This window comes from Phasianus colchicus, chromosome 3, assembly GCF_987193195.1.
Source record: "Phasianus colchicus chromosome 3, bPhaCol1.hap1.1, whole genome shotgun sequence".
Lineage (NCBI taxonomy): Eukaryota > Metazoa > Chordata > Aves > Galliformes > Phasianidae > Phasianus > Phasianus colchicus.
The window spans coordinates 77,405,802-77,431,718 of record NC_143438.1 but is presented as its reverse complement, the minus strand read 5'-3'; the positions used below and the strand labels follow the sequence as shown (position 1 = coordinate 77,431,718).

The window sequence follows — 25,917 nt, the reverse complement described above, 5'->3', positions numbered from 1 at the left end:
GAATGTTACAGTTGGAGGAAACTATAATTAAGGCTGGCAAGACTGTTTCCCTAAGGAAACAGGGAGTTCAGACAGCTTTTAAAAAGAGATGGTAATTATTTTTCCCACTGAACTTCTGTGTATTGATAAATGTGTTCTCCAGTCACTAAGCAGTAAAGCATATCCCAAGTAACTTCTTAATTTGTGTTTCCCAATGCGTTACTTTAGTTTCAGTGTGATTTATCTGGAAGTAACTGTAGCTTTTTCTGTATGAATAGGAATCTTCTATTTTTATACCTTATGTTATCTGCTGACAAACAGAAGTGATACAGAACAAAGTGAAGTTTGGATATGTTTAAAAAATAAGCTGGCTGTGAAAGACTGCAATACATATTCCATTTAGGATTAACAGTTAGAGTTTAAACATGGAGGTAGAGATTTGCATGCTCTCTCTTGCAGCCTGTGTGAGTCAGGGACTGCTACTACTGGATAAGACAGCAGGGAGATTGTCAACTGCAAAATAGATGTGGGTCCATCTAGGTGTTGCCAATCAGATGGTTGTTACATACAGCCAAGTCTGGACTGTATTGGAATCACTGCAGAAATCAGTGTTTTGATAAATCCACCTTGATCTTGTGAGCTTCCCTGGGTCAGCATTTCTTCTCCAGGAAAGATCCCATGGAGGCTGCAGCTCCTGGTGCTCTCACTTGACCTCAGTGCTCCGGGGCTGGCAGGACTTGGGCCACCCCAGCAGCTTCTTAGGTAGGCTGGGCAACATGACTGTGGCCCATGGCTCTGGATGCTGGCGGCTCCTCTTTAGTTCACTGAACTCTGTTGAAAAGGAATGAGTGCTTGGGAAGCACTGGGGATGCCAGGTCTCTGTGTCTGTCATTTGCTCCAGAGGCAAAGTCATTCTTTTCTCAGGTGGGCAGTGCATGAATTTGGCTTTTCTTTGAGATCTTTATTCCTATGTTATTCTGCACTGGGGTGAAGACTGGTTTCTGAAACTGCAGAACAGGCTTCTGTGAAGTGAAGTTGGACTTTCTGTTTGTCCCTGGAAATGAGGTCCATTTTCTGCCATGGAGATTTGGATTAATAGGTGTACTCAGATAAGAGTTAAACAGTTAGGGAACAGAATAATTAAAAAATAAATAAACCTGAAAAAAACATAGAAAGTAGTCATAGAACTAGTGGTGTTAAAGTAAGGTAAAAATTCACTCCTACTTTATAGAATTTGTGTAATCAACTCCTTATTTTTCATAATGTTATTGAATTGACTGGTTATGCTTCGAAGACTCAAGCATTTGTGGTGCTTTTACTTTACTTTTGGTGAGCAGAGTTCTTGGCTCTGCCTCTGCCCGGTTCCTTGAGTGAGTTTGTATAACCAGATCATTCTGCATGTGAGTGAGTTTATCTTGTCAGCTTCATCAGAAAATGCTTGTACCCATGAGAACAGAGTGCAGATAAATCAGTTGCTATAACTCTGTGGAGGGGAAATGCAGTGTATTCATGTGTCCTTGTTTATTTTTCCAGATATGAATGATGTAGTTTTTAAAAGCTAAATTATAATGAACATGTTTCACAGTGCTCGCACCAAGCAGATCTGGGCATTGCACAATGTTTTCTTGAAGGTCTATGGCAAAATCATGTTTTTATTTCCATCTTTGGAGATGGAGGAGACAGCTGTTCAGCAAGGGCCATATAGGACAGTGTGGAAAATGTGATTTTCACATGTAATTAATCCTATTAAAGCACATAAACTGTTAAAACACAAAGTGTGTAGCAGCTTTTAAATTAGAAGAAAGTCAGTAAGGTGGGGAAAGCTACTGCTCCCTCACTGTGCTGCACTCCTAGAAGTCAGGAAATGTACAATGATAGGTATATGGGGCAGCAATCATCAGTCAGTCTGTGCAGAGCCAGGTCTAGGTGGATGATTTTGGTTCGGGTAGATGTCTCTATTGTTATATTTTGTTGTGCTCTGGATATCGTTCCATAAATTATGCTCTCAATAGATATTTTAACACCTTATATCTATTTCCTAAATCTTTTGTGCAATTGGTCCTTTCCCTCTGGTTCACCACAACATTAAGTAGCTCCAGCACACTCTTCCAATTTACGATGTCTCTCTGACTCGCCAGCTGGACTCCACGCATAGCCCTGGTGCTCCAGGAAGGAAGAGTTGGCATCAAGTGAGTCTGGGGTTAATGAAAGCCTGGAGTGGGAGGTTATAAAAATCAAATGGTTGTAGTAGCTGTAAGGAGCTATACACTGAGTTTAATAGCTCCATGGGGAATGGTGATATATGAGGAGTCTAGGTGGAGAGAATAGGCATATGAAGGTGCTATTATACGTTTATATCACCTTTCCCCTCCGCTCCCATTCCATCTTTGTGGAATATTTTATATCTTTTTGCCAAAATCCAGTCTGCCTAGAGTGCACTGAGTCATCTAACAGTTCCTACAGAAAGTTTGCAGAAAGGGGAAGCTGTTTCCAGGACCCAGTCTTTTCCTCTGTCTGCAGTGAAATACCTAAGTCTGATAACTCATGTGATTATCTCTGAAATATTTCATGATGGTTCTGTCATCTGCATTATCTTTTATCTTGGTCAGGCACTTATTTGGATTTATTTATTTATTTCTGTTCAGGCAGATGTAATACAAGTTACTAAAAGGAAAACAGCCACAAATTTAATACTGCCTCGTATGCATGCGTGTCCTGAGTTCAGAGCTGATGCTTCTGTTCAAATGGAAACAGGGAATAACTGGAGGCAGGCCTCCTCTAAGGGACTGATGCAATCCCAAACTTATCACTGTGGTGGGCAGTGTGGAGGCAGCAGGGCTGAGTCAGGAGTCACGGCTTGGGCTATTGTTCTGCCTGCAGTGCTTGGTGCTCCTCTCCCTTTATGGAGGTGATGCTGTGTCCTCGAGCTTAATCAGCTGGGCCCCTCATCCCATGACCTGCAGTAAGAGGGCTGTGATGCTACTTTATAATGAACATCAAAGCCTCAGCAATAGTGGATGCTAAAATCAAGAGCTGCTTCATGTTCAGCATCATGCTGTATCTGAATGATTGTAATATTAGTTGCTGAAAAATGAATGTTTAGGCAACAGTTAATAGTGCTACACTGAGATGTATTTATTATAGTTTAAATAAAGAAAAAGATGAAGTTATCTTAAAAATAAAAACATTTTGTATGAAATGAAACTTTCAGTCTAGGACTACCTGGCATGTATTCCCCATCATTCTTGCGTCAGAGTTTTAACAAAGTGCTTGCTTCCCTTGTTGGCTTTGTAAAGTCAGTGTTTGCATAAAAAAATGCTTCAGATTCCAGCATTTTTAAGAATAATGAAATAAATTGGCATTGGCAATGTAAATTCTGTCTTTATTTACATCTTCTTTTAATCGTGAAGGCCGTGGTTTTCAACTGATTTAACAAAGAATTGTGACTCCAAAATCTCTGAGGGAGACAGAAAACCTTCCATGTTATGATTTACTTAGTTGGCTTTTTTTAGGACTGGCTTTGGCAGGAAATAATTATGCATGTATATATATATGTGTGTGTGTGTGCATGTACACACTCAATACGTGCAGCTCGGAACCCGAGAAAAGCACTTGAGGCACAAGTGTGGAACACCACAATGTTGTTTTTGCAGCCCGCATTTTGGAGGAGAGCAGCACTTGAAGAATATCCTAATTGCATCATCTATTCAATTTTTGTTGAAGCTATGTTACTTAAGGTTAGGATAGCATGTTCTCTTGTACATTTTTCAATGTCATGAAAAAAAACATACAAAAAATCCCACTCTCCCACTTTTAAAAAAAAAAAAAAAAGAAATCAACAAGGAAAACAAAACCACCCCACCAAGGAAACAAAAACATCCCCAAACCAAAAGGGTAGAGATTGCTCGAGTAACTCAGGGTTTCAGGTGAAGAAGCGAAGTATTTAAATATCAATTGAAATAGCAGTGTGTGTAATGACATTTCTTGGAGGCAAAACCAAATGTCATTGACTTCAAAAAAAAATTTGTCTCAGTTGGTAGAGTTCAAAATGTGCTTTTATTTCTCAGCTGCTGCAGCTTTGTGTTACAGAATATTCCCTAAACTTCGTAGTATGTCTGAGACACAGAATGAGATACATTCATTCTTCCTTTGAAATACCACTGCAAAGAGAACACGTCACAGGTGTATAAAGAGGATCTTTTAAGCTTATTTTCAGTTCTTGTGTTACAGCTCAGACCTACCCACACCAATGCTTCTTTTTACAGTTATACAGTTCTTATTATTACAGTTTATAGTTATGTGAATGTCTTGGAAATTTTTTTTTTTTGTCCTTGTAATATATACAGGACTTTGGACAAGTCCTATCTATGAGATTCTATTTATTACTGCTAGTTTTTAGGATGCTCTTGCTAAGTGACAGTATGTCTAGCTTTTACTTTATTCAGAACCTGCTTCTCTGGCATCAGGGGGCTTTCCTAATAGTCGTATTCTGAAAGAGCTTCTGCTTGTCTTTACAAAAATCTCATCTCATCTGTTTCCAGTGGGAAAATATGTTCTGAGTAATTACTTCAAGTCAAAAATGTAATAATGAGAGTTGTAATCATTGTATGAAATAGCTGGCTGATTTAAAGACAGTAGTTGCACTAAGGCTGTACTTCAAAGTCCTCCCTCACTGGAAACCAATGAACAGTATTTATCACTTAGAAAACAGTACATGGAGAGTGGTCCTGGAGTGGTCCTGGCTCCTCTGGACTTATTTGGAATGTACAGCAATGTCAGACATAGAAACCTGTTTGAATATCAAAGTGTCAATTTGGCTGCAAGGTTACAGGCACCTCATTTGAAAATACTAGTCTGATTATTATTTTTTTCAGTGGCTTACACAGCATTTACCAGTGGTCTCTAGGACGAAGTGTTTTGAGAACTAAGTGAGGGGAGAACTTAAGAGAAATCTTTTTTCATCTATGAAATATTCCAGGAATGAAGAACTTTTTCATCCCAAGCCCCCTCTCCCCCTTTCTTTTTTTTTTTTTAATGGATTTTAAATCAATTTTAAGAATGAGGCAACAAAATTCAGTGTTAAAGCAAAGTTGCTTGCTGTACTGTTTTTGTCTGGGATAGAGCCAAGCTACGAAAACAACTGTGACTGAATTACAACTTGAACCTAGGTGTTTTATCCTAAGCTGAGGGCTTCCTTAAGTAGTTCATTCTTCCTCTCAGACATACAGCCCTTGTAATAAAAGTGAATGATAATAAATACCTTTTTAGACTACATAAAGATATCAGTAAGATTGGAACTTGGAAGAAAACATTTCATTTCTCAAGGGACCAAACTGTGATACAAACTGCAGCAGTAACTGAGGAGCCATGGAGCACTTAAGGCCCGATACCTTAACTGAAAGAATTGTCCAGACAGTCCTAGCAAGTAAACCACACCACATGTTGCATGTCTCTGTTGATTTGATGGAAGAAAATTCCTTTCTGAATGTAATTTGATAACTAGCTTGATTCTGAGTATGGGGGACATACACAAACCAGACACAAGTGTTGATCTAGCATGCTATTTCCCCTAGTCATGGCCAGTCTGATTACTCAGAGGAAGAATAATAATTTTCCCTTGTTCTTGGTAACTATGTCTGCCTGCATGTGAGTAATCTTTACAGATTACTCATTGAGCCCTGAAATATGAGACCATGTAGGATTTATAACTACTGCTCTAATAAGTGTGAATCTATCAAAGTCAGTCCAGACATCTGTGTCCTTCATGGGATAAGGAAGTCCACTCACTGACCATAGCTACAACAGATAGCAAGAAATGAAGCCCAGTGATAACTGGGCATTTGCAGAGCTGAATAATTAGTTCTGGGGACCTGGTGCCCACACTTCCACAAATTTCAGGGTTTTATTTTGCGCTGCCTCTGATACGGTCCTGTGAACTGAGTGATGCTTCCTGCTGAAGTGTGTTAGTTGTACACTTGGAGCATGCATTTCAGTTCAGGTTAAATTGAAGGAAATACAGCTCCAAGACTGCTCTGAGTTGTGGAAACCAAAGCTCAGTTTATGTTGTATAAGCATGCTGCTGACCCAAACTGACAAACGCACAGTTCTCATATTCTGAAGTGTTTGCTTGACATCTCTACGGTCGAGGACTTAATACTTTATTGCAGAATGAAAATGCATGCATGAAAATGATGAAAGCATGTATCTTCTGAAGTCTCTTCAGCCCTGTTAAGACAAGGTATCCAAACCAGTCCAAGGCTTTTTGCATTCCATTCTCTCCTTGCCTCCATCCTACAAGTAACATGTTCCATTTTGCAAGGTGGATGCATTCAGTTTTATTTTAAGCCTACCTACATTTTCCAGTCATCATCAGCAAGATGTACTCTTTCCCTTCCTTTACCTGAATAGCTCATATTTACTCAACTGCATTTGTTGGATTGTATTTGGTCTTGAATTGAGTCTGTACCAAGGATGAGTCCTTCTGGTGATGTGTTAACCCATGAGCTTTTGTCACCTGAAGACAATGCTAGAAAAGATTTTGCATATTCACTGAGACTCTTGTAGGTTAGCACTCATTTGTCTCTAATGTCAGTGTACACTTTGAGATGTGTTTGTAGGCTGGGATTTAAAATCAAAATGCTGTGTCATACTAAATCAGATGACTTGAAGAAGTGCAGTTATACCTTGCCAACAGTTTTCTTTCCTTCCATATTCAAAGGGAGTACCAGTTTGATCCCAAACCATACTTGTATACATATGTGTACAGTATATATAGATAGATATATTCTCAGCCTCTTTTTATGATATTGCAGCTCTTTCTTAAAAACTCTATTTTTTTTTTCCTCCTGAAATTGATGGTGGGTGAATTATTTGTTTGATACATAGTTGCCTTCTAAGCTGGGCTAAGTTGGCTTTCCTGTTTTCCAATACTTAGTAAAAATAAATAAACAAAAAATAATGATTGAATAGCAGTGATAGTTGATTATTTCTTTTCTTTGGCAAATGGTCTTGCATAACTTTGTTTAATAGGGATGGTAAACTTTGGATTAGAGCTGTGTTATCACATTGGGTGGATACATCCTGCTTGATTCCAAACATGAGGTGTAAATGTTAGGGTCTTTTTGTTTTCTTTCTGTCTGTTATTTTGTTATAAATATGGGTTATTATTCTCGTCTCTATTCACTGTCAAGTTTGGGGATTTTGAGGATGTAAAGGGGTGGGGTTGAGGTTTTTCTTCTTACCATCTTTGGTAAGAAGAAAGTCAGTAAGACCCTTTAAGTCTTTTGTCAGTTATCTCAAATTTTGTTTGCTGTTTGTCTTATTTTTTCCATTCTTTGAGGCTGTGCTTTAACGCTGCTTCCGTATATTTGTTTGTTTATTTATTTTTTAGAAGGGAGAGAGTACATGTAAACTATAGCTTATTATTCATCCAGTAGAATATCCTCAAACAATTCCCAGTTTTAACTCTTCCTGACACCTAATTTTTGTTTTCTGACAATTATGCCAATATGTAATTTAAACGTTATGAATCTGGCCCTTGGAAAGTTTACAGTAGTCACATTTGTGGCTTATGCTATGTATTACTTGGGTAGTGGAAACATAGCCAGACAAAAACTCACAGATATGCACTAATTTTTCATCAGCAGTTGCCCGTTTATTATCTTAATTTATATGTAATATATATTCTAATTTTGAATTGCTCCAAAGCAAGTCCACTGAAACAGTGCTCTTTAGAAACCAAACAACTAAAAAAATTCCCCAAACTTTACTAAAGATGCTCTAAATTATTGTTATTATTTTTAATTCTTAATCAGGCATCTCATATCAGATTTTTCCAATGCCAAAATTTTCTGGGATACAGTTTTTCTGTTTGATAACTAATGACTAAGGAAAAGTTTATCCTGTTCTCTTCAGAGGGCTGAAGGACCACCTGTACCTTTTGGGAGTGAGAGTTTTATAGGCCTTGGAGTTGCTTCTGTGTGTGTGTGACATTAAAAGGTAATTTTTGGCATTTGAACATACATCTCTTTCTCCTCAGTCCAAAATGCACATCTGCATTCAAGTTGTGTTTGGTGTGTTGATAATGAAGCTTGTGCTCTGGTGACCAAACAACCGCAGGGCAGGTGGCTCATCGTTGCAGGAAGTCCTCCACAGTAGGTAGTGAGATGCTACCTGTCCTTCTGCAATGTCGTTTCTGCCTTTTTTGAAAGAAAGATATCTGTAAAGGAAATCTTTGGGTGTTTTGGCCAGTGGTAGGTGTCTTGTGCTTTTCTGAACTTCATCTGGTTGGAGCTGAATCACATTACTAAATATAGGCCTTTTCCTTCTGTGAACTTCTGCATTTTTTTCTCTTAAGATGGTTTGCTTTATATGGAGAAGGTTACTTCCAGCTGTGAAGATTCCTTTTAGATTCTCTTATTACAGTGCATTTTCAAACTGTTTTGCTTCTGTTTCCTTCCTTGATACTTGTTGGCTGTCTCTGGAATCTCCTGTAAAATAGAATACATCTGGACACCTAGAAAACCTTCCATGTCCCCATGTGCTCTGTTGCCCATTCCTCTTCTCTCAGAACTATACAGGTCATAGCTCAGGTTATCTCCTCCCTCAAGCAAGAAGTCAAATCTGTGACTTCAGGTGTGCAGGTCATAGGATCACAGGATAAGTCAGGCTTAAGGAGACTGTGGAAGGTTGCCTCTGTCAGGCTTGGACAGTTTGCAGTTCTGCTTGAATAAAATCCTACAGAAGCTTTGGTAGGAACTGCCTTTTGCCCTCATAAGGAACTATACAGCATTCCTTCTGTAAAACATACAAGATTTTGAATATAACCTTGCATGAATTTTAAAGGTTCCTACACAGGTTATGGCTGAGGCCATTAAAACTTCCAGACTACTCACAGTGATCTAAAACTTAGATTTCTTCGTCCTTATTGGGTATGAGTTTCTGTACTTTGCAGTTTAATAATATTCATAAATAAATAGACAGGCAAAAGGCTACATTTGTATTCTGTCAAACATTTCAGAAATTCGGTGTTTATAAAGCACTCACCATTGTGTTCATTGCTATATAAACTGGAGAAGTAGGGCATGTTCTTCACTATTACAAATTTACAATGCACAGTCAATATTTATTTGTTTGGCATTTCCTTTACATGCCAGTTCCTGTTGCACAATAAAAATGTGATAGTAAACAATAGTTGAGCACGTGGTCATTAGTTTAAGATGCTTAATCTAGCAGTGAAAATAGTCATATAATCTTCGCATCTTTTAATTTCTACTGGAATTGCTATATACCGTATCCAGCTTCAGAGTCCAGATTTGATATCTGTCTCATAAAAATTGATTGAATTTGATCTTCCAGGAAAAATGTGTGAGCTCTTTCTCTCTATCTTTCCCCCCTCTGTTCCTCAATCTTTCCTACCTTTTTAGGAATTGGTCAGTAAAAGTATGAAATGGGAAAATGAAATGTCATGCATCTACATAAAATCTTCTTATATGTCACTGTACTTTGTGTGTTAAGCTGAGTTCTCTGGATCTTCACCTCTTTAGATTTAATGCTTCCAATAATGTTTTGTCTTCAGCGGTTTGGGTGGATCTGGATTTGGAGCTGTGTTTTTGTTGGAGTGCCTCTGCGTTGGATCCCTGCAGCTTTCAGTGCTTGGAAAAGTTATAACTTACAATAGAAGACAAAGTAAACACACCATCAAAGAGGAAAAACTTAAATCTCTGTTTATTCACCTGCATGCTAGAGATGAATCTTATTCGCAGCAACTAGTTGAAATATTCTAGATATTAAAAGGCTTGGCCAAAAATGAATTTATTTAAATGCCTGTGACTATGTTCCAATAGAATTTGTGTACCAGATGTTGGTTTGCAGAAACAGTATGCTGCATGAAGTTTGAAAGTAGTGTCAGATAGCAGCGCAGAATATATAGATGGGGAAAATGCATTCCTGGACAATTTTTTAATTAAGAAATAGGCTGTGGCAGCCTGTGCATTTCTAGATGACTATGGCATGGGAACTTTAAATAGAAAGACTGGTGAGCAAGTGGTTTTTCAAGACTTGACAGGTGGAATTACGCCTTGTGGTCTCCCCCTGATGTGACCTCCTCACCAGCATGGCAAATAAGTGTTTATTGGTTTATCTTTGTGATATCTGCTTTAACAATTAAAACAAAAATTTGGTCCAACGTATAGTAAGTCACTGGAAGAAATAAAATATTTCTTCTGATTTAGAAGTACAACTGTCTCTGCTTGAGACTATGTTCTTGCTTCCAAATGCAGTTTATTTTCAGTGGAAGGCAAGTCAACTTAGCATTTAAAATAAACAGTCCCACCACCCTCTTCCTACATATGAGTCCTAGAAGGAGCTCCTGGACCTCATGCTTAGATGAGATAGAATCATCACAGAATCACAGAATGGCCTGGGTTGAAAAGAACCACAATCATCATCTAGTTTCAATCCCCCTGCTATGTGCAGGGTTGCCAACCACTAGAACAGGCTGCCCAGAGCTGCATCCAGCCTGGCCTTGAATGCCTCCAGGGATGGGGCATCCACAACCTCTCTGGGTGACCTGCTGCAGTGCATCACAGTCATCTGAGTGAAAAACTGAAAAACTTCCTCCTAATATCCAACCTAAATCTTGCCTGTCTTACTTTAAAACCATTCCCCCTCGTCCTGTCTGCTATCAACCCATGTAAACAGTTGTTCCCCCTCCTTTTTATACACTCCCTTCAAGTACTGGAAGATAGAAGAGATACAAGTGAAAAAGAGAAAGATGAAAGTAGATGTTTTAGCTTAGGAATGTGAATTTTTAAATTAAAATATGAATTTTTAAAGCAAGACTATAAGGATGTATAAATTGATTTACAGTTCCCTGTTATCTCTGTGGGAGTTTTAGATGGGCCCAGTGCAGGTGCAGGCTGTGGCTGACCAAAGTTGCCTGGCTGAGACAGAGAAACTGTGGATATCCCATCCCTGGAATTGTTCAACTGCCAGATTGGAATGGGCTTTGGTGTAGTGGGAGGTGTTTCTGCTTATAGCAGGAACAAGAACAAGATGATCTTTCAGGTCCATTCCAACTCAAACCATTCTATGATTCTATATAGCATTAATTTATCAAAATCATTGAAATGAAATGTCACCCCACAGTTTGTTTATCTTCAGAGGAAGATTGTTACTTTAGGGAACGTGGGAGTTTTCTGTGTGGTAGGCAGCTTGGAAGAAAATTATTCCAGGTGTTTAAGGATCAGTATCTTGAGAATGATCACTGGGTGATCTCCAGAATAACTGCAGAACGCATTGGGGAACGAAATGGCTGCTTCCTACACAGAGCAGCGTGGTACTTGGGAATCAGTGTCTTTGTGGCACAGAAAAAAAAACACCAAAAAACCAAACCAACCAAACAAACAAAAACAAAAAACCACACACACACAAAAACTAAAAACAGAAAAAAACCCTTACATAATACATAAATGTTTCAAGTGAGTAGTATCTAGGAAAAGTAGAGAAACTGTATCACTTCTGTATTTGGCAGTGGTACAATCACTTTTCCATTGCTGTGTTCTTTTTGGTGTCCCTATGTCTGTTGATAAAATGGTCAGGGATTGATCAAAGGACTGGATACTTTGCCTTGCGGTGAGACATTCTGGAATCTTGCTCTGTTTATCTTATCCATGAGAAGGCTAAGAGTTGACTTGATCAGAGTGTCTGCATTGGGGAAAAAAACATTGAAAAACTGTTAACAATCTGGCAGACAAAGATATAAAAAGGTCCAGTGGTTGCTATTTGAAGTTCAGAATTCCATTGCAGGTTTTCAACAGTGAGAATGATTAGCCCTATGATATCTTAACAAAGGTTGTGGTGGTTTCCTTACCACTGACAATTTTAAAATCATGACTGAATGGTTTCTTAAATGATATGTTTTAGTAAAGCACAAGTTTTCTGGCTTCTTTGTACAGGGCATTGGAGTAATTGATCACAAAAATGCCCCTTGACCTCAAATATCTTAATTCTTTTAAATTAAGACAATAGTTAAGAGCCTAGTTAGTCATTTTTTGTTTTGTTTTTCATCCAAAACTTGTGTTTACATAGCTCAAGTGAAAAATATGCCTTTTTCTTGGCCAGCTCCTTTTCATAGCCCATTAGATGATTTTCAACTATTCTGACTTTGCAGTTTTATAGAGTTGGTACATTGGTATGCTATAGGATATTGGTGCATCTATACGGCTGTATTAGTTGTTCAATTCTTAGGTACCCTGAACTCATATGCCAAACAGGAGTGTAGTTTATTTTCTTGAACTGGAGAGAGACTTATGGGATAACTTTTATAGCATTAATTGAATTTCAGGTTATGAAATCTACTCTTTCTGCAATAAGTGCAGCTTGCAGCAGTCTTTTAGCTGATTCTCTCCTCCGGGTTCCATCTGTGCACCTCATGTTTTGCTTTCAGTGATAAGTGTCTCGGAGACATTCTTGCTAGATCTGAGCTAGAATCCAATTACCAGAGTTTGTGTAGCTGCAATCACAGTCATTAAGCTGACCAGTGTACCAATAATCCCAGTTTCTGAATTCAGAGAACTTGAAAGTCTGATAACACAATGAACGGGCAGTGAGCAATGTTAGTATCATAATGAGCATGGTGTCCTGACCCTTGAAAGAAATTATGTTAAGGTGATATTTTCTATTTCCAATTGATTTTGCACCCGTTTATCCATTTTTACAGCTGTATAAAAATATCATGTTCTTGGGGTGAAGTGAACACAAGATTCTGAGGAGACTTGTAACTACTTGCAAGTGAATGTACAAGAAAGAAACAAATTGGTAGCAGTTATTGTGGTGTGGGCTGCAAGACATTAAAATCAATAGGAAATTAAATGCTGCTAGTTCTTTTGCAACTTGTCTTATTGTGGGGAACAGACTAGACTCATTTTGCACCATTGGTTCTCTTGTGATTTCAAATAGTCATAACATTTCACTTTAAGCCATATTGCTGAAGTGGTTTTAATACTTTTGATCCAGACAAGAGTTAAAGTAATTAGCTGACATTTGATTTTACTTGATATGGATCCAAACCATGAAACTTTGAACACCCCTAGAGTTCAAGTGTTTCATTCAGTGTTTGGGTATTATTCTGTGTTCTCAAGTAACCTTTTCTAACTTGGCATATTTTATCCCAGATTTAAAATAATAATAATAGAAAACCCAACAACATAGGGAATCAAGTCTGTAAATGATTTTTATTTAAATACAGAGATGCCCTAGAATGTAGCTGTAGAAGCAGCAAGCCAAAGGAATAAGAAAGACACTGCCTGTGTGTGCTTGTGTTTATGTGCAGCGTTCACACCTGGCTACATATCTGTGTGGCTGTACAAAATGTTGCTCCTGCTGCAAGGAGCTTACAATGTTAACAGACAGCCAGGGCAATCATGTGCTCTGAGACCCAGAGGATGGTGCTAACTTAGAGCATGTGTGCATTTTTGGTTTTATGATGTGATGACAGCAGCATTCTGACACTGGTTAACATTTGTGGGCCTTGTGGAAGGAGTGAGTTTTCATGAGGGATTCGGATAGAGAAAACCTGCCTGCTTGGCACACAGAGTCGAGGAGGGTGTTCCAGGCAGAGTTGAATTAGGGATGTGAGAACTGAGAGAGTAGTGTGATGTTTTACATTGTATGTGACGCAACTGGTAACTTGGAATGTAGCTGACCATGTTTTGTAAGCTTGTTATTTTTTTTCTTGCAGTCTAATACAGAAGGGGAAAAATATTTTGTTATGAAGAAATTCAATAGGAAACGTATAGATATTATTGCTGAACATAGATACATTTACTTCCTCTTTCAATTATCTGAGAATTGAGGAAGCTGTATACCATAAGATGTATTTGTTGTGTTAAGAGATGAGACGGAAAAAGAAGGCTTTCCAAGGGGTGAGGGATTTGTAGAACTTGATTATAGCCTGTGTGTATAGGGGCAAAGAGCTGATGTTAAGTTGATATCTTCAAGATGGCATGCTTATGTGATGCTGGAACAGTGCTGGAATATTTGATTTGTTGAAGTATGTGCTCAGTATCCAAGTAATTTAGCTGCAGAGCATAGCGTGATTTTTCCTGCGTAGGGACAAGTTGAACTGAAAGAAAGGTTGCAGAAGTTGTTTGTCTGCTTCCCATGAAGTTCTGCTAAGAATGACTGATGACAATGTAGAAGAAAGTCAGTTCTGTGACATACACTTCACAATAACTTAGTGTACACAAAATACTTGCAAGCTGTTCAGTTGCCCAAAGCAGCACAGTCAGAAATTTCCACATTCTCTCATACAGTTTATTCCGTACTATAACATACAAATAATTTTCTGTCCATATATTCCTTTCCCTTACTGCTGTCTAACCTTTTATTGAATTTTTTGCCTATTATGGTGAAGAAAGAGAGAAAATACATTTTCAGGTTTTTATTGTAACTTAGTAAATAGGAGAGCAAGAAGGAAACTCATCATTGTATGATCATCATGATCTCCCTGTTATCCAAAATCAATGCGGCTAATAATCGGCCATTTAAGTAGAAATATATGCACTTAATCTTGTAACACCTCTCTTACAAGGATTTCAGAGCAGTTTAGAGGTTTTAATGCTGCAACTCACAACAGTGTTCTGAGAAGAAAAAACACAGTGGAGAAATTGCAAATTTGTTTAGGTTGTTCATGAGATAAAAAAGCCAGTTGATATGTGATACTTTAGGGAACCTATATGCAACATAAAATTTTGGGATAAATGTACACTACTTACAGAACCACTCTTTCATATATTCTGTGTTACCTGAAGCTGTGAAGGATTTACCCTTCATCTCCTAAGTAAGGCTAACACAAGGTAACTGAGGACCATTTTATGCTGTTAGCTCTGTGTCATATGAGAGTCTGTTGGGACAGAGCTATGGCTGAAGTCCAGGGAAGTCAGCATAATTTAGCTTGCCTTGTCGATCAAAGGGTTGACAAAAAAAAACATCTTAACAGAAATGGGGAAAAGGGAAAGTAACACACGGACAGTAATAGATAAAGGAAAGCTGGGCAGTGGAGTCGTGTTCTGTAGCCAAGATGTCAAAATTTGAGAAAGTTCAAAGAGAGTAGAGAGTATGACCTACATGTATCCTACAAATGTATCTGTTCTCATGTCGTCCGTGCTCCTCAAGCCACACTATTGAGAATTGCAGCCTTTAGCTTTATCCCTCCTGTTGTACAATTGGCCTTGTGTTCCTTCTTCGCCTTGGGTGGTTGCACTAAGTCATAATCATACATAGGCTTCTCTCTGTTCAGTCTCTGAAATAATGTAAAGATTGTACTGTGTGACTGGATAGTGTTTTTTATGAAAACTGTTAGATGTTGGATGGTGTGGCTGTATGAGGCTCATGAAAGTCATACTTCTAGTATAAAGGGTGGGTCCTGCTCATGGCTGCCAGGAAAAGGTGTGAGGGCTGTTGGACAAAGCAGGGCAGTCTTCCTGCTGCCTACCTGGAGGATTCTCTAGTGCAAACTGTTGCTGGAGGTATGCATGGGTTATGCTGTGGAAGGAGTTAGTTAATTCCAGAAGAGAGCACAGGGCTGGAGCAACAGTTGCAGCTGCTCTAGAGGGACAGAGAGGAAAAAATACCCTTGATTTGAGGTAGAAACATCATGCTGGATATGAGATCCTGACCCCTACTGTTTCAAACCCCAGAAAGACCTCTGAGTGGTGGTGAATAACTGAAAGCATCTTGTAACTTTACTTTTGTTTTATTCTATTTAATTCTTTTTCTTAAAGCACAGGATTCTGTGAGGAACCTTGAACGAGTTTTGCTGAGGGTGAGATTCAAGGAAAATAAAAGGGGACTCAGGGGTCTCACCATGTGTTAAAGCAACAATTGCTTTGGAGTACACAGTCCTGTGTTTGATGTGGTTACAGAAAGGCAGTCCCTGTGACAGAGAGAGAAGGGATGCACTCAGGCCTAGCTCATTGCCTGTTTCCTTCTTGTACATCTTCAAAGAATGTGGGTATTTGCAAGATGAAGTTGTCTCAGAGAGAATGGATGCAGCAGGATGCGTGCACAGGTTCAGGATTTAATGCAGTTGGTCTTGTAGTATGTGCCTTTGCCATGGGTGCATGGGTGTGAGAATTTAGTAGTATGTATACCAGAAAGGATACTATTCCCATCAAGAGAATCTAAGTACATGAGCCTGGTCTCAGAGAACTCCAGCCTTCACAACGTGTCCCATGGGCTGAGCAGCTTCCCACCACTCACTTGGCTCCTCGTCCTGCCCGCCACACACCCAGAGTGTTCTGCACAGGATAGGAGCTGGACACTGCCATACTGAGCTGGGAGAAGCGTGTTGGGGGGGATGGAGCAGCCACAGAACGAGAATGTGGTGTGCAGATGTGCGAAGGTGAGAGTAAAGCTTATCAGCTACTGGTTCCAGAGGGTGGTGGGCTTTTTCCTTTCTTCTTTTCCCAGCTCGGCTGGTGAAGTCAGCCATTAAACAACAGCTTTTATACATCCACATAAGATAAAATTATTGGAGTACTATGTTAGGGCATAAATACACTGGAATACTTTAAAACACAGCAATTAAACATAGTCTTTGCTCTTTGGACCAGCTGCTGTCAAATGCTCTTGACATCTCAAAGGCGTTTCCCTTTTCATGTATAATATTTCTCTTTTGTTTCTAGTAAACTAGATGTAAACAGGCAGACGTCTGTGAAGTCCTGTGACCAATTCAATATCTAAGAAAGATCTATTATTATGCTATTCTGGTTTCAGGAACGACTTGAGCCTTCAGACCTCTGCTAACCTGCTGTGCTGACTCAGCGCCTAAGAAGGAGCTGACTGTGTGTAGGGCAGGGACTGTTCCCTGACTCTGGAGGAAGGCAGAACAGTAATGGCTCATAAGGGCATAGAGGGATGCAGCCAGGGTTTGTTGCACTATCATCACTCAAGTCGTAAAAAAGAGAGTATATTTAGTAGAAAACATAACAGCTAGTGACCTAAAATGGTGATTAGATGCAAATGCCTTTCTTCTGAAATGCCTGTGCATGTTGCATTCGACTCATTTGGGCTAGAACCTCATAGAAAATAAACTTACAGATTGTCTTTCTTTTTGGAGATAATGGTCTTTATTTTTGTTACAAAGACCTAGAAGTGACTGCAGGAAGGTGCTACAGTAATACCTTAGAGATGTGTACACAGCAGTTGTTGTACCCATTCTGCAGTTTGCTACTCTGTGTTGATAATGGCTTTCCATGGAAATACCATTCCAGATGCATAGATTATGGTGCCAATATTATTATATTTTGCTGCTGTTTTGTACTTAAATGCTCAGCTTCAAATTAGAATTGAGCATACAAGTTTTGTTTATGTTTTGCTTGTGAATTTTATGCATCTTGATCTCTGCTTGTTTATACCTTTATTTAAAATGTATCCAGTTCATTAAATTGCTGAACATGCTAGTTAAAAATATTTCTTATATTTCTTTTATTTTCCTTAATATTTCTTTATATTTCTTTTTATCCACTTCCCAGTGCAGATGCTTGACAATGAGTACGCTTGCAGAACCTCCTTTTCAAAACTACTTGTAGTCATGCGGTAGAGAACATTTTACAGAAAAGAGGACCAACAGCCAAAATAATTTCCAAATGATCTTAAAGTGTAATTTTTTTTCTTCTTATTTTGTAGCTAGCTATGGATCAAATCCAATTTGCAAAGGCTGTTTGTCTTGTTCAAAGGATAATGGATGCATCAGATGCCAGCATAAGTTATTCTTCTTCCTACGAAGAGAAGGAATGAGACAGTATGGTGAATGCCTGCATTCCTGCCCATCAGGGTATTATGGACTCCGAACGCCAGATATGAACAGATGTTCAAGTGAGTTGCGTGGGCTTTTTGTTTGTTCTGTTGATGTTTTTGAAAGCTCACATGCAGTTTTTATTGGGAAGCCATAATTCACACTCTGTTTTTAAGGTGATATGTTGTGGAACATAATATTTTTATAGAAGTCATGATCTTCATAAAAACTTATTTGCTAATGTCCAAGCTCACACCAAGATCAGTTATGTTCAGCAAATTAAATAGTTGTTGTGTTAACCTAGCTGTTGTTATTGCTTCTTTAATTTTAATTAAAATGAAGGTCAGGAAAGAGTTATGATTTAAGCAGCTATTTGTGGTTTAAAAATAATGATTTCCTTTATATGAAAATAAGAAAAGATTAAGCATATATTTAACAATGCTTCGTGTAGATACAAGCCCAGTATATGCACTGGGATATGGGTGGGCTTCTCATCAAGCATTTTGTTCCGACACGATTTTCAGGTGACCAGACACCTCGCAACATACATGTTTTAATATGTAAGTGTTGCTGTTTTAATAAAACAGATGTACTATTAAGAACAAACAACCTTTCACTGTTAGTGCTGCATTTTATTTGGAAATTTACAACCTGCTAATGTGCAACAAGATTCCTTGTTTGCGTGTTTGTGCCTCACAGTACGGCTGTTAAGGCCTATGAGTGCTCTGCTATATCTGCACGGTATTTCACCGCTATCTGGCACTTGTGCCTATTTGTATCGACTTTTCCATATGCTCATATGTGGACGATTACCCATATGGATTATTAATCATTGCTACCACCCCTAATTCATAGTTTTTTCATGTGTCATAGTCTGACCAGAATTAGGTCACCGAACTGAAGAACCTGAAGTGAGAAACAGCTTTTCTTTGCTTCCTGAACTAATCAGACATTCGTTAAATGTAGGGCACTCTCCCGTGGGTCCTGCGGCACGTCACAGGGATGCACTGTGTTGTGAGGAAGTGGGTGCTGTCCTTCAGATCGCACATAATCTTGACAGGCCTATGAGGTCATACTGTGGCACTTTTGGCTGGAATAAGAGCATTAACTGCAGTGCTCTGGCCACATTCCAGCCCTTGTAATGACATCTCGCCTGTTTCTCCCCGTTCCCTGTGCGGATGCAGTGGATATGGTATTCTTTGCTTTGTGATAGGTAGTGCTGTTGAGTGCTGCCTAATCTGTACCAGGTGGCTAGGTTTTGATGAAGAATTCAATGAGAGCAGAACAGCATTTATACATCCCTTCTGTAAAACAATTTAGGAGCTTGGCCTTAATTTTCATTGCATGGTTGTGAATTCAGCAACTTGTCCGCTTTCAGCCTTTTGGGAGTGGGCTGTAAAAGCTGGGTAACATGAAAATGTTTTTGAATGTTGTTACAGTTTTGGGAAATAGATGAATGTATTTATATTAGCCCGTACTGTGTTTGTGAGATAGGGAACATTGTCTGTGCTGATAGTTGTTCTTTGCTTTCTTTCAAGCAAACAAACCGCCCCAAAAAATCCCAAAGCTTACAGAAGGTGAACTGTGAATTCAATACCACTTATTCTACATTTTTACCACTTACAGAAAGTGGCCTTTTTTCCTGAATTACAGGATTGGTTTTGAAAAGCACAAATGTGAGGCTGTGTCCAATCTATATTGGCATGTGTTGAGTGCTGGATATTTAACTCACCCTCATGCCTTTGACAGTCTCTCCCTCTGAGAATAATTATACAGTTGAATTTACAGACCAGTGCTGGTTCCCCTCCAATGGTTTTTGAGCTGTGTATTTTTATTTTGGTGTGATCGCCAACTGGTGAATTTATAAATCATATCTGCTCTTGGTTTGGTGATCTTGCATGGTACACACGTTGCGTTGTGGACACGGACATTTTGTGGATTCAAGCTGAGATAAAATAAACATTCCTGAAAAATAGAATAGGTTTCTTCCTATTTGATGTCAGATACTTTTAGTTACAGCTTGTTACAGACTGTTGCTCGGATAGTATTATCTCAGCTAAAAATAATAAAAATTCTGGCTCCATTAAAATCTGTCTGTGAGTTATAGGGCTTGAATTACTTAGGTTGAAATGATTTCTGCCCTATTAATGCCTTTACAGGCACAAACGCTGTTTAACATTTTATTACTGGAACACTTGCCCATTTTTGTTCAAGAAGCTATAGAACATATTTTTATGGAAAATGTTGACATGATTTTAAAAGCCAAACATAGTTAGTGCCAAACGTAACACAATAAATACTACAGCCAAGTGCAACAGCTCCAAAATTATGGAAATTTTGAATTTCAAGGCTGATTTTCTTTTCTACATGTAAGCAGTATGTGTCTCTTGAATTTGCTGAATGGTTCTAGACTGTTTTTCTAGTAACAGTGAATCATGTACTTTCTAAATTGGTTTTCCCTAGAAATCGATGTAGTGCTTCCTGCTGGGGCTTATTTTCATCTGGAACACTGAAGTCAAAACACTTGAACATGAAATTGAAAAGTGTTGGGTCTTTCCTCCACAAGAGTGCCCAAGAAGAGTGCTACACTTCCTTAATTTTCCAAGAAATGTTAATAATTAATAACTTTGGGGCGAGGAAAAAAAAAATCTTCTGAGAAAAACAAAACAATAAATCTGAATAAAAGAATAGAATGAACTCTGTCACCCCACTGGTTGTTTCAACTTTGGTTTAATTAATCTCTCAAGCCTATCTTGAACCTTTCAACCTGGTCAGTGTCTATGGTAAGCTTTTTGGGGAAAGACATGGTAACAGTTTAAAAATCGCAGTTCCCTTCAGCTTGGCAACTCCATTTGTTTATGGTCACTTTCTTTCCTCGTGGGAGGACCAGGCATTTCTAAAATTGTCATTAGCTGTTCCATGTGCCTTCAGTGAAAACAAGATAAAGAGAAGCTTTTAATAACTGGCTTGTTAATCCATTATTTATGAAACACATGAAGTTAATTCACTGTGTTAAGAAAGGTAATGATTTTTTCTTACAAAATAGCAAGGCATCATTAATATGTAATGGTTTAAATATTGCTTAGGTAATATAGCAGAACATACAAAGCTTGGAGACTATTTATTTAATTACTTGTTTATTTACAATTATGGTAAAGGCATCAGAGGCATCAGATATATCTTCTTTTTTTGTTGTTGTTGTTGTTGTTGTTTTTTTTTAATTCCATTTATTCCACTACTTTTTCTTCATTTAAATGCTTTTTGGTAAGTATTTGGTCGTGTCCCCAATTTTTTTATTTTTTTTTTTAATTTTTGACCTTATTTTGTATTTTCCACCATTCCAACAAAAAATCTTAATAGTGCTTTGAATTAAACATTTCTTAAAGCTGTAGTCAATTTAGATTTAATATAGCAGTTGTATATTTGTAAAATGCTAATTGAAACCACTGTGGTTTGGCAATTGTTTAAACAATCTCAACTAATAATAAATCGAGATTAGAACATAATAGAAATATATTAAGTGTTTAGTAAGTGAATTTATTAAAATAATAATAATAATCCTCATTATGGTATTTTATAAGCAGCATTTTATATTGCAAGCATTGATCTCTGTGAAATGACAGAACTGGAGTAAACTTCAGTAACGATTACTGGCAAGTGGCTGCATTTGTTGTTCTCCAGACTCATGTTCATCCACTGCCAAAAGCTGCAGTTCGAAAAGAATTTTTAGTTTTAATACTAAATCCTTCAGCTACTGAAGCCTCTTCTGTTTAGGAGTTTGTTAGCACCCTTGTAGTTTAAAGCTCTTTTGCTCGTGATTTTACTCCTCTATTTCCTTAAAGCCAATTGATGCTTTGGTCTCTGTTTTTTCATAGAATCACAAAATTGTTTGAGTTGGAAGAGACCCTTAAGGGTCAACTAGTCCATCTCCCCTGCAATGAACAGAGATTTCTACAGCTAGATGGTTTGCTCAGGTCTTGACTGTGTCCAGAGACAGGCATACACCACATCTCTGGGCAACCTGTTCCAGTGCTTCACTACTCTGATTGCAAAAAACTTATCCCTATATTCAGCCTAAATCTCCCCTAATCCATCAGTCACTCAGCTAATTCTCCATCCTCTACAAGAACTGCTCACATGAAAGCTTACTTTAGCTCTGGCCATATCTCCTGCTCTTAACATCCCTGTCTGTCCCCCACGTGCCTTTATCTTCTGTCTTCAAGGTGAATTATGAAACCCACAGCAGGGGGGTTGGAGCTAGATGATCTTTAAAGATCCTTCTAAGCCCATTCAAGGATTCTATGAAATGTGTAGTCCAGCTGTATTTTTGAAATGTCTCCTAGCTCAGGAAATTCTGCATGAGAATCAGTGTAGGAGGTGGTACAGAGTGCCAAGGAGTGTTAGCAGCCAGTCAGGATGGCAGCCTGGGGATAAGGCTGGAGCAGCAGGGCTGCAGAAGAAAGGTGAGAGTAGGAGTAGAAGCATTTTATGCTTCAAGTTGATTTTCAAAGGTATTGTTTCCTTACAATTCAACTTATTCTGGCATCTTAAATGCTAGTTGTAGATGTATTGTGGAAGGACGGTATTTGTTTTAATAACATCACACTTGCTTTAACTGCAGTAGAGACTTAAGTATTCACAGGAGTGCTTTTTTTTTTCTTAATCATACCAAATGTATCTACCTGGGTCAAAATTTAATTTATATTTTGAATTCCCAGGCTTTTGATTTTTTTCCCTTAAAATATGAGTTTATCATTTGTTAAATGCTTATTATAACAGAAGAATTAGTAGAATTGTCTTACCATGACTGTCAGGAAGTCAGCATAGGCCAGAGAAATCTTTTTATGACTGTAGTTCATTGGACCTGATTTGTAATCCAGGCCTCTTAACTTCAGAGTTCTTTAATTTACCATTTATGTAGTGCCCTATAAATATTGGAAACATTATCCACCTCAATTAGATCTATTTTTGTAATGATATACAATATCAGTATTCACATCAATATAAATGAGATAAAGCCTAAATCAAATATTTTATTGTTGACTAGCTAAGTACCCTTTTTCTAGTACGGACTGGTTTCTCTAATATTGACTGATATATGCTTCATAACTACTACCTAAAATAATAATATAATAGAAACATTTTGGAAGAAAATAATTTCTAAAGTGCCGAGGGGTGCTTTGCTTGCTGAAAATTAAGTAGAAGGATAGTTTGGTTTCTAAGTTTTGTCCACAACTGATTTTTTTGCTACTCTGTTTCAGTAAGCAAAGTCTAAGTTGCTTTAAATTTCTGTTTTAGGAGTCTTTTCTGACAGTCCCCCTTTTGAGGGAGATATTCTCTTCCTCCAGAGGATGAAAAGATTTTGATGCTCTGGTTCTGTAGGTCTTCTGACCATTGGTTGAGGTGGGAGCACAGTACTAGTTCATGCAGGGAGTGATGGTGATGCTTCTTTCTTGAGCATGTTCTGTAGCTGTTCTCAAGCATGGAAGCAATTTGACATATCATAATCTATCTTTGTGCTGTACTGAAATGTCACTTACTCAAGTTCTTATTCTTCTCTCAGGCTAAATTAACAGATTTCACAGTATCAGAAGACTTTCTATCAGAGTCGGTATATATTTTGTACCAAAAATCAAGCTTTCAGAGCTCTATTGAAGGGATACATGTTTGTTTAGCTTTGTTTCATCTAACCGCTGAAGACACTTCAGCAGCGCGCATCAACCTAATTTCAGCCCATCTAAGCTTCACCAAAGTAGTGACTTCTTTTCCACCCTTTCCCCTGAGAGGTGAAGTCATGGAGCTGTGTATTTACAGCCACTCCTGTGACAGTTTGTGATCGAAAATAGGCTTGTAGTAAGTCAGCTTTTCTGACTGCTTCATTTCTCACTTGTCATTCTGCAAATACATATTTGTCATGACAGGTTGTATCTCTTCAGGGGGTTTTAATATTGTTTTTGTCCATTAAGGTGATTATAGTGGGCTGTGGTCTATCTGATGGCATAAAAAAAGTTAGTAGTTTAAAATTGCTCTTGCTGCAGCGATTAGGACCATTGCCATGGATTTCAGTGAAGTCAGAATCTCGTAGCATTTACATACAGCTGTAGTGGGAATATGGTGTAACACTTTAAAAAGTGCCATCTGTTTAGAAATGGAGTGTACTAATAAGACATAGCACAGATTTCTCTGGGTCCCTCTAAGTGCATTTTGAATTCTGGACATATAATGATGATAGCAGAGGAAGATGTCTGGTTTTCATGTGGTTTTATGCATATTTTATACGTTTCAATTGGTAGGTCGAAGCAATAATGTAACTTCCCTTTGAGTGCCAAGATTGAAACATTAGAAAGAAAAGAGAAAACTATGCTAGATGAGATACAGTGAGAGTGCAACAACGAGTCTGGGAGACCCTGGCTATATAGTAGCAGGTAGTTAGTTCCAGTGGGATATAGGGAGACGTGATGTTGAGCAGGAGTAGAAGAGATTTGGGTCTGGTAGGAAGCAGACCCACTGAGAATTGAGTACAAGGGAAAGAAGAGGTAAGGATTCTAATGTGCAGACTTCTTGTTGCTAGCTGGATGGGAACAGCAGCAATGGAACACCTTTTCTTCACTCAGGTTCTGAAGACTAAGTGTCCTAGATTCTTGTTGCCCTGCAAATATGGTTGGCCTGCCAAAAGTATGTGATTGCTCTTTAGGGTTCTTCTGCATTACTGAATTAATCAGTTCATTCTCTCTTTCACATCAGCCTTCTATTTCTCCAAAGCATCCATTTCTAGGCTCCTCCTTGCTACTTCCAAAAATTCTCAGCAGTTAACCCTGTCTATCTGGAAGCCTATAGTGACCATAATTTTCTGTTTATTTTTAGAGCAAAAATCAAAACATTTTGGAAGCATACTGGGGGTTGTGAATATCTGTTTCCTTCCTTTACAGAACTGCTTCTATGTAAAATCTCAATTATGCAATTAGATCTACAGGTAGTAAGATGAATCCACACAATCGGTTTTGTCAAGAGTCTTCTCTTGATTAAAAACAAAAAAAGTCTCACGTTCCAGTAGATAAAATTAACTAGTGAATTTGAAAGGCTTTAGAAAATTAATTAGAATTCTACTTTTCTTTGCCACACTTAGACATAAGATGCTAAGATGAAAAAGTTCAAATGGTTGAAAGCTATGGCGATCACTGTGTTACTGTTACTGTGAACAATATTTTCAGATTTTTATTCTGTTGCTTTGTGTAAAGGATAAAACCACTTTTAAAATGCTACTTTTCTTAATTACAAGGACTGTTTTGAAAGTAGTGCCTCCTATTTATTTCTTTGTACAAGAGGTACAAAGAGCACAATTTAATAGAGCAAATTCTCAGCTACAAAACACCATTTTTAATATAGTCACCACAACTAGCTTTGGTTTTCTTGCCAGTAATGAACAATGACTGCATGCCGCAGTCACAAAAATCTGCCTGTGTGGAGATGGTCCATTTTTTTCACAGCTACTACAGCAGTGTCATTGCTAGGAAGTTGAACAGATGGGAGTAAGAAAGCACCAAATCTGGACTATACAGTGGGTGAGATAAGACAATCTAGCCAAAATTTGCAATATGCTCTATGGGCTTCAAGCTGACACGAGGCCTGGTGTTATCATCTTTGCAAGAGAAAGGTTGTGTTCTCCTCTGGCCTGATGCTGGAAGTTTGAGCCTTCAGTTTAATAAGTGTCATGATGTTGTGGTCAGAGTTGATGGTTTGTCCAGGTTCCAGGGAAATCCAGAAGGATCATCCATATCCTATCGCAAAAAGCACCACACATCACTTCATCTGCTTTTTCTTCAATGGTTAACTTATATGCTGTCACACTGTGGACTGCCGATTTGGCTCTGGCTCATAGAGGTGACATCACGTCTCATCACTGATAATGATTGGATCCAGGAAACAGTCACCTTCAGCCTTGTTTTGGTTCAATAGATCCTGACAAACATGCATACAGTATTCTGTCTGTTTCTGTGTGTGCATTTGCACACATGCAGGGACCCAGCTGGCAAAAAAATTGTGATATTCCAACACTGCCACCATCATTTCCAATGCACTGAAGCCAACATTCAGCTCTCTGGTCATTATCCATTGGTTTGTGTGGATGAGCTGATCAA

The 25,917-nt window shown here is 38.3% G+C and overlaps 1 protein-coding gene across 2 annotated transcripts in view; it reads left to right on the top strand.

Moving 5' to 3' along the window:
- RSPO2 (R-spondin 2) overlaps positions 1 to 25,917 on the top strand; it is a 98,569-nt gene that overhangs the window by 34,191 nt on the left and 38,461 nt on the right. For both annotated transcript variants that reach the window (XM_090137908.1, XM_090137907.1), the window contains exon 2: positions 17,671 to 17,859. In XM_090137908.1, coding sequence (XP_089994034.1) covers positions 17,671 to 17,859 — 189 coding nt within the window. The remainder of the gene's footprint in view (positions 1 to 17,670; positions 17,860 to 25,917) is intronic.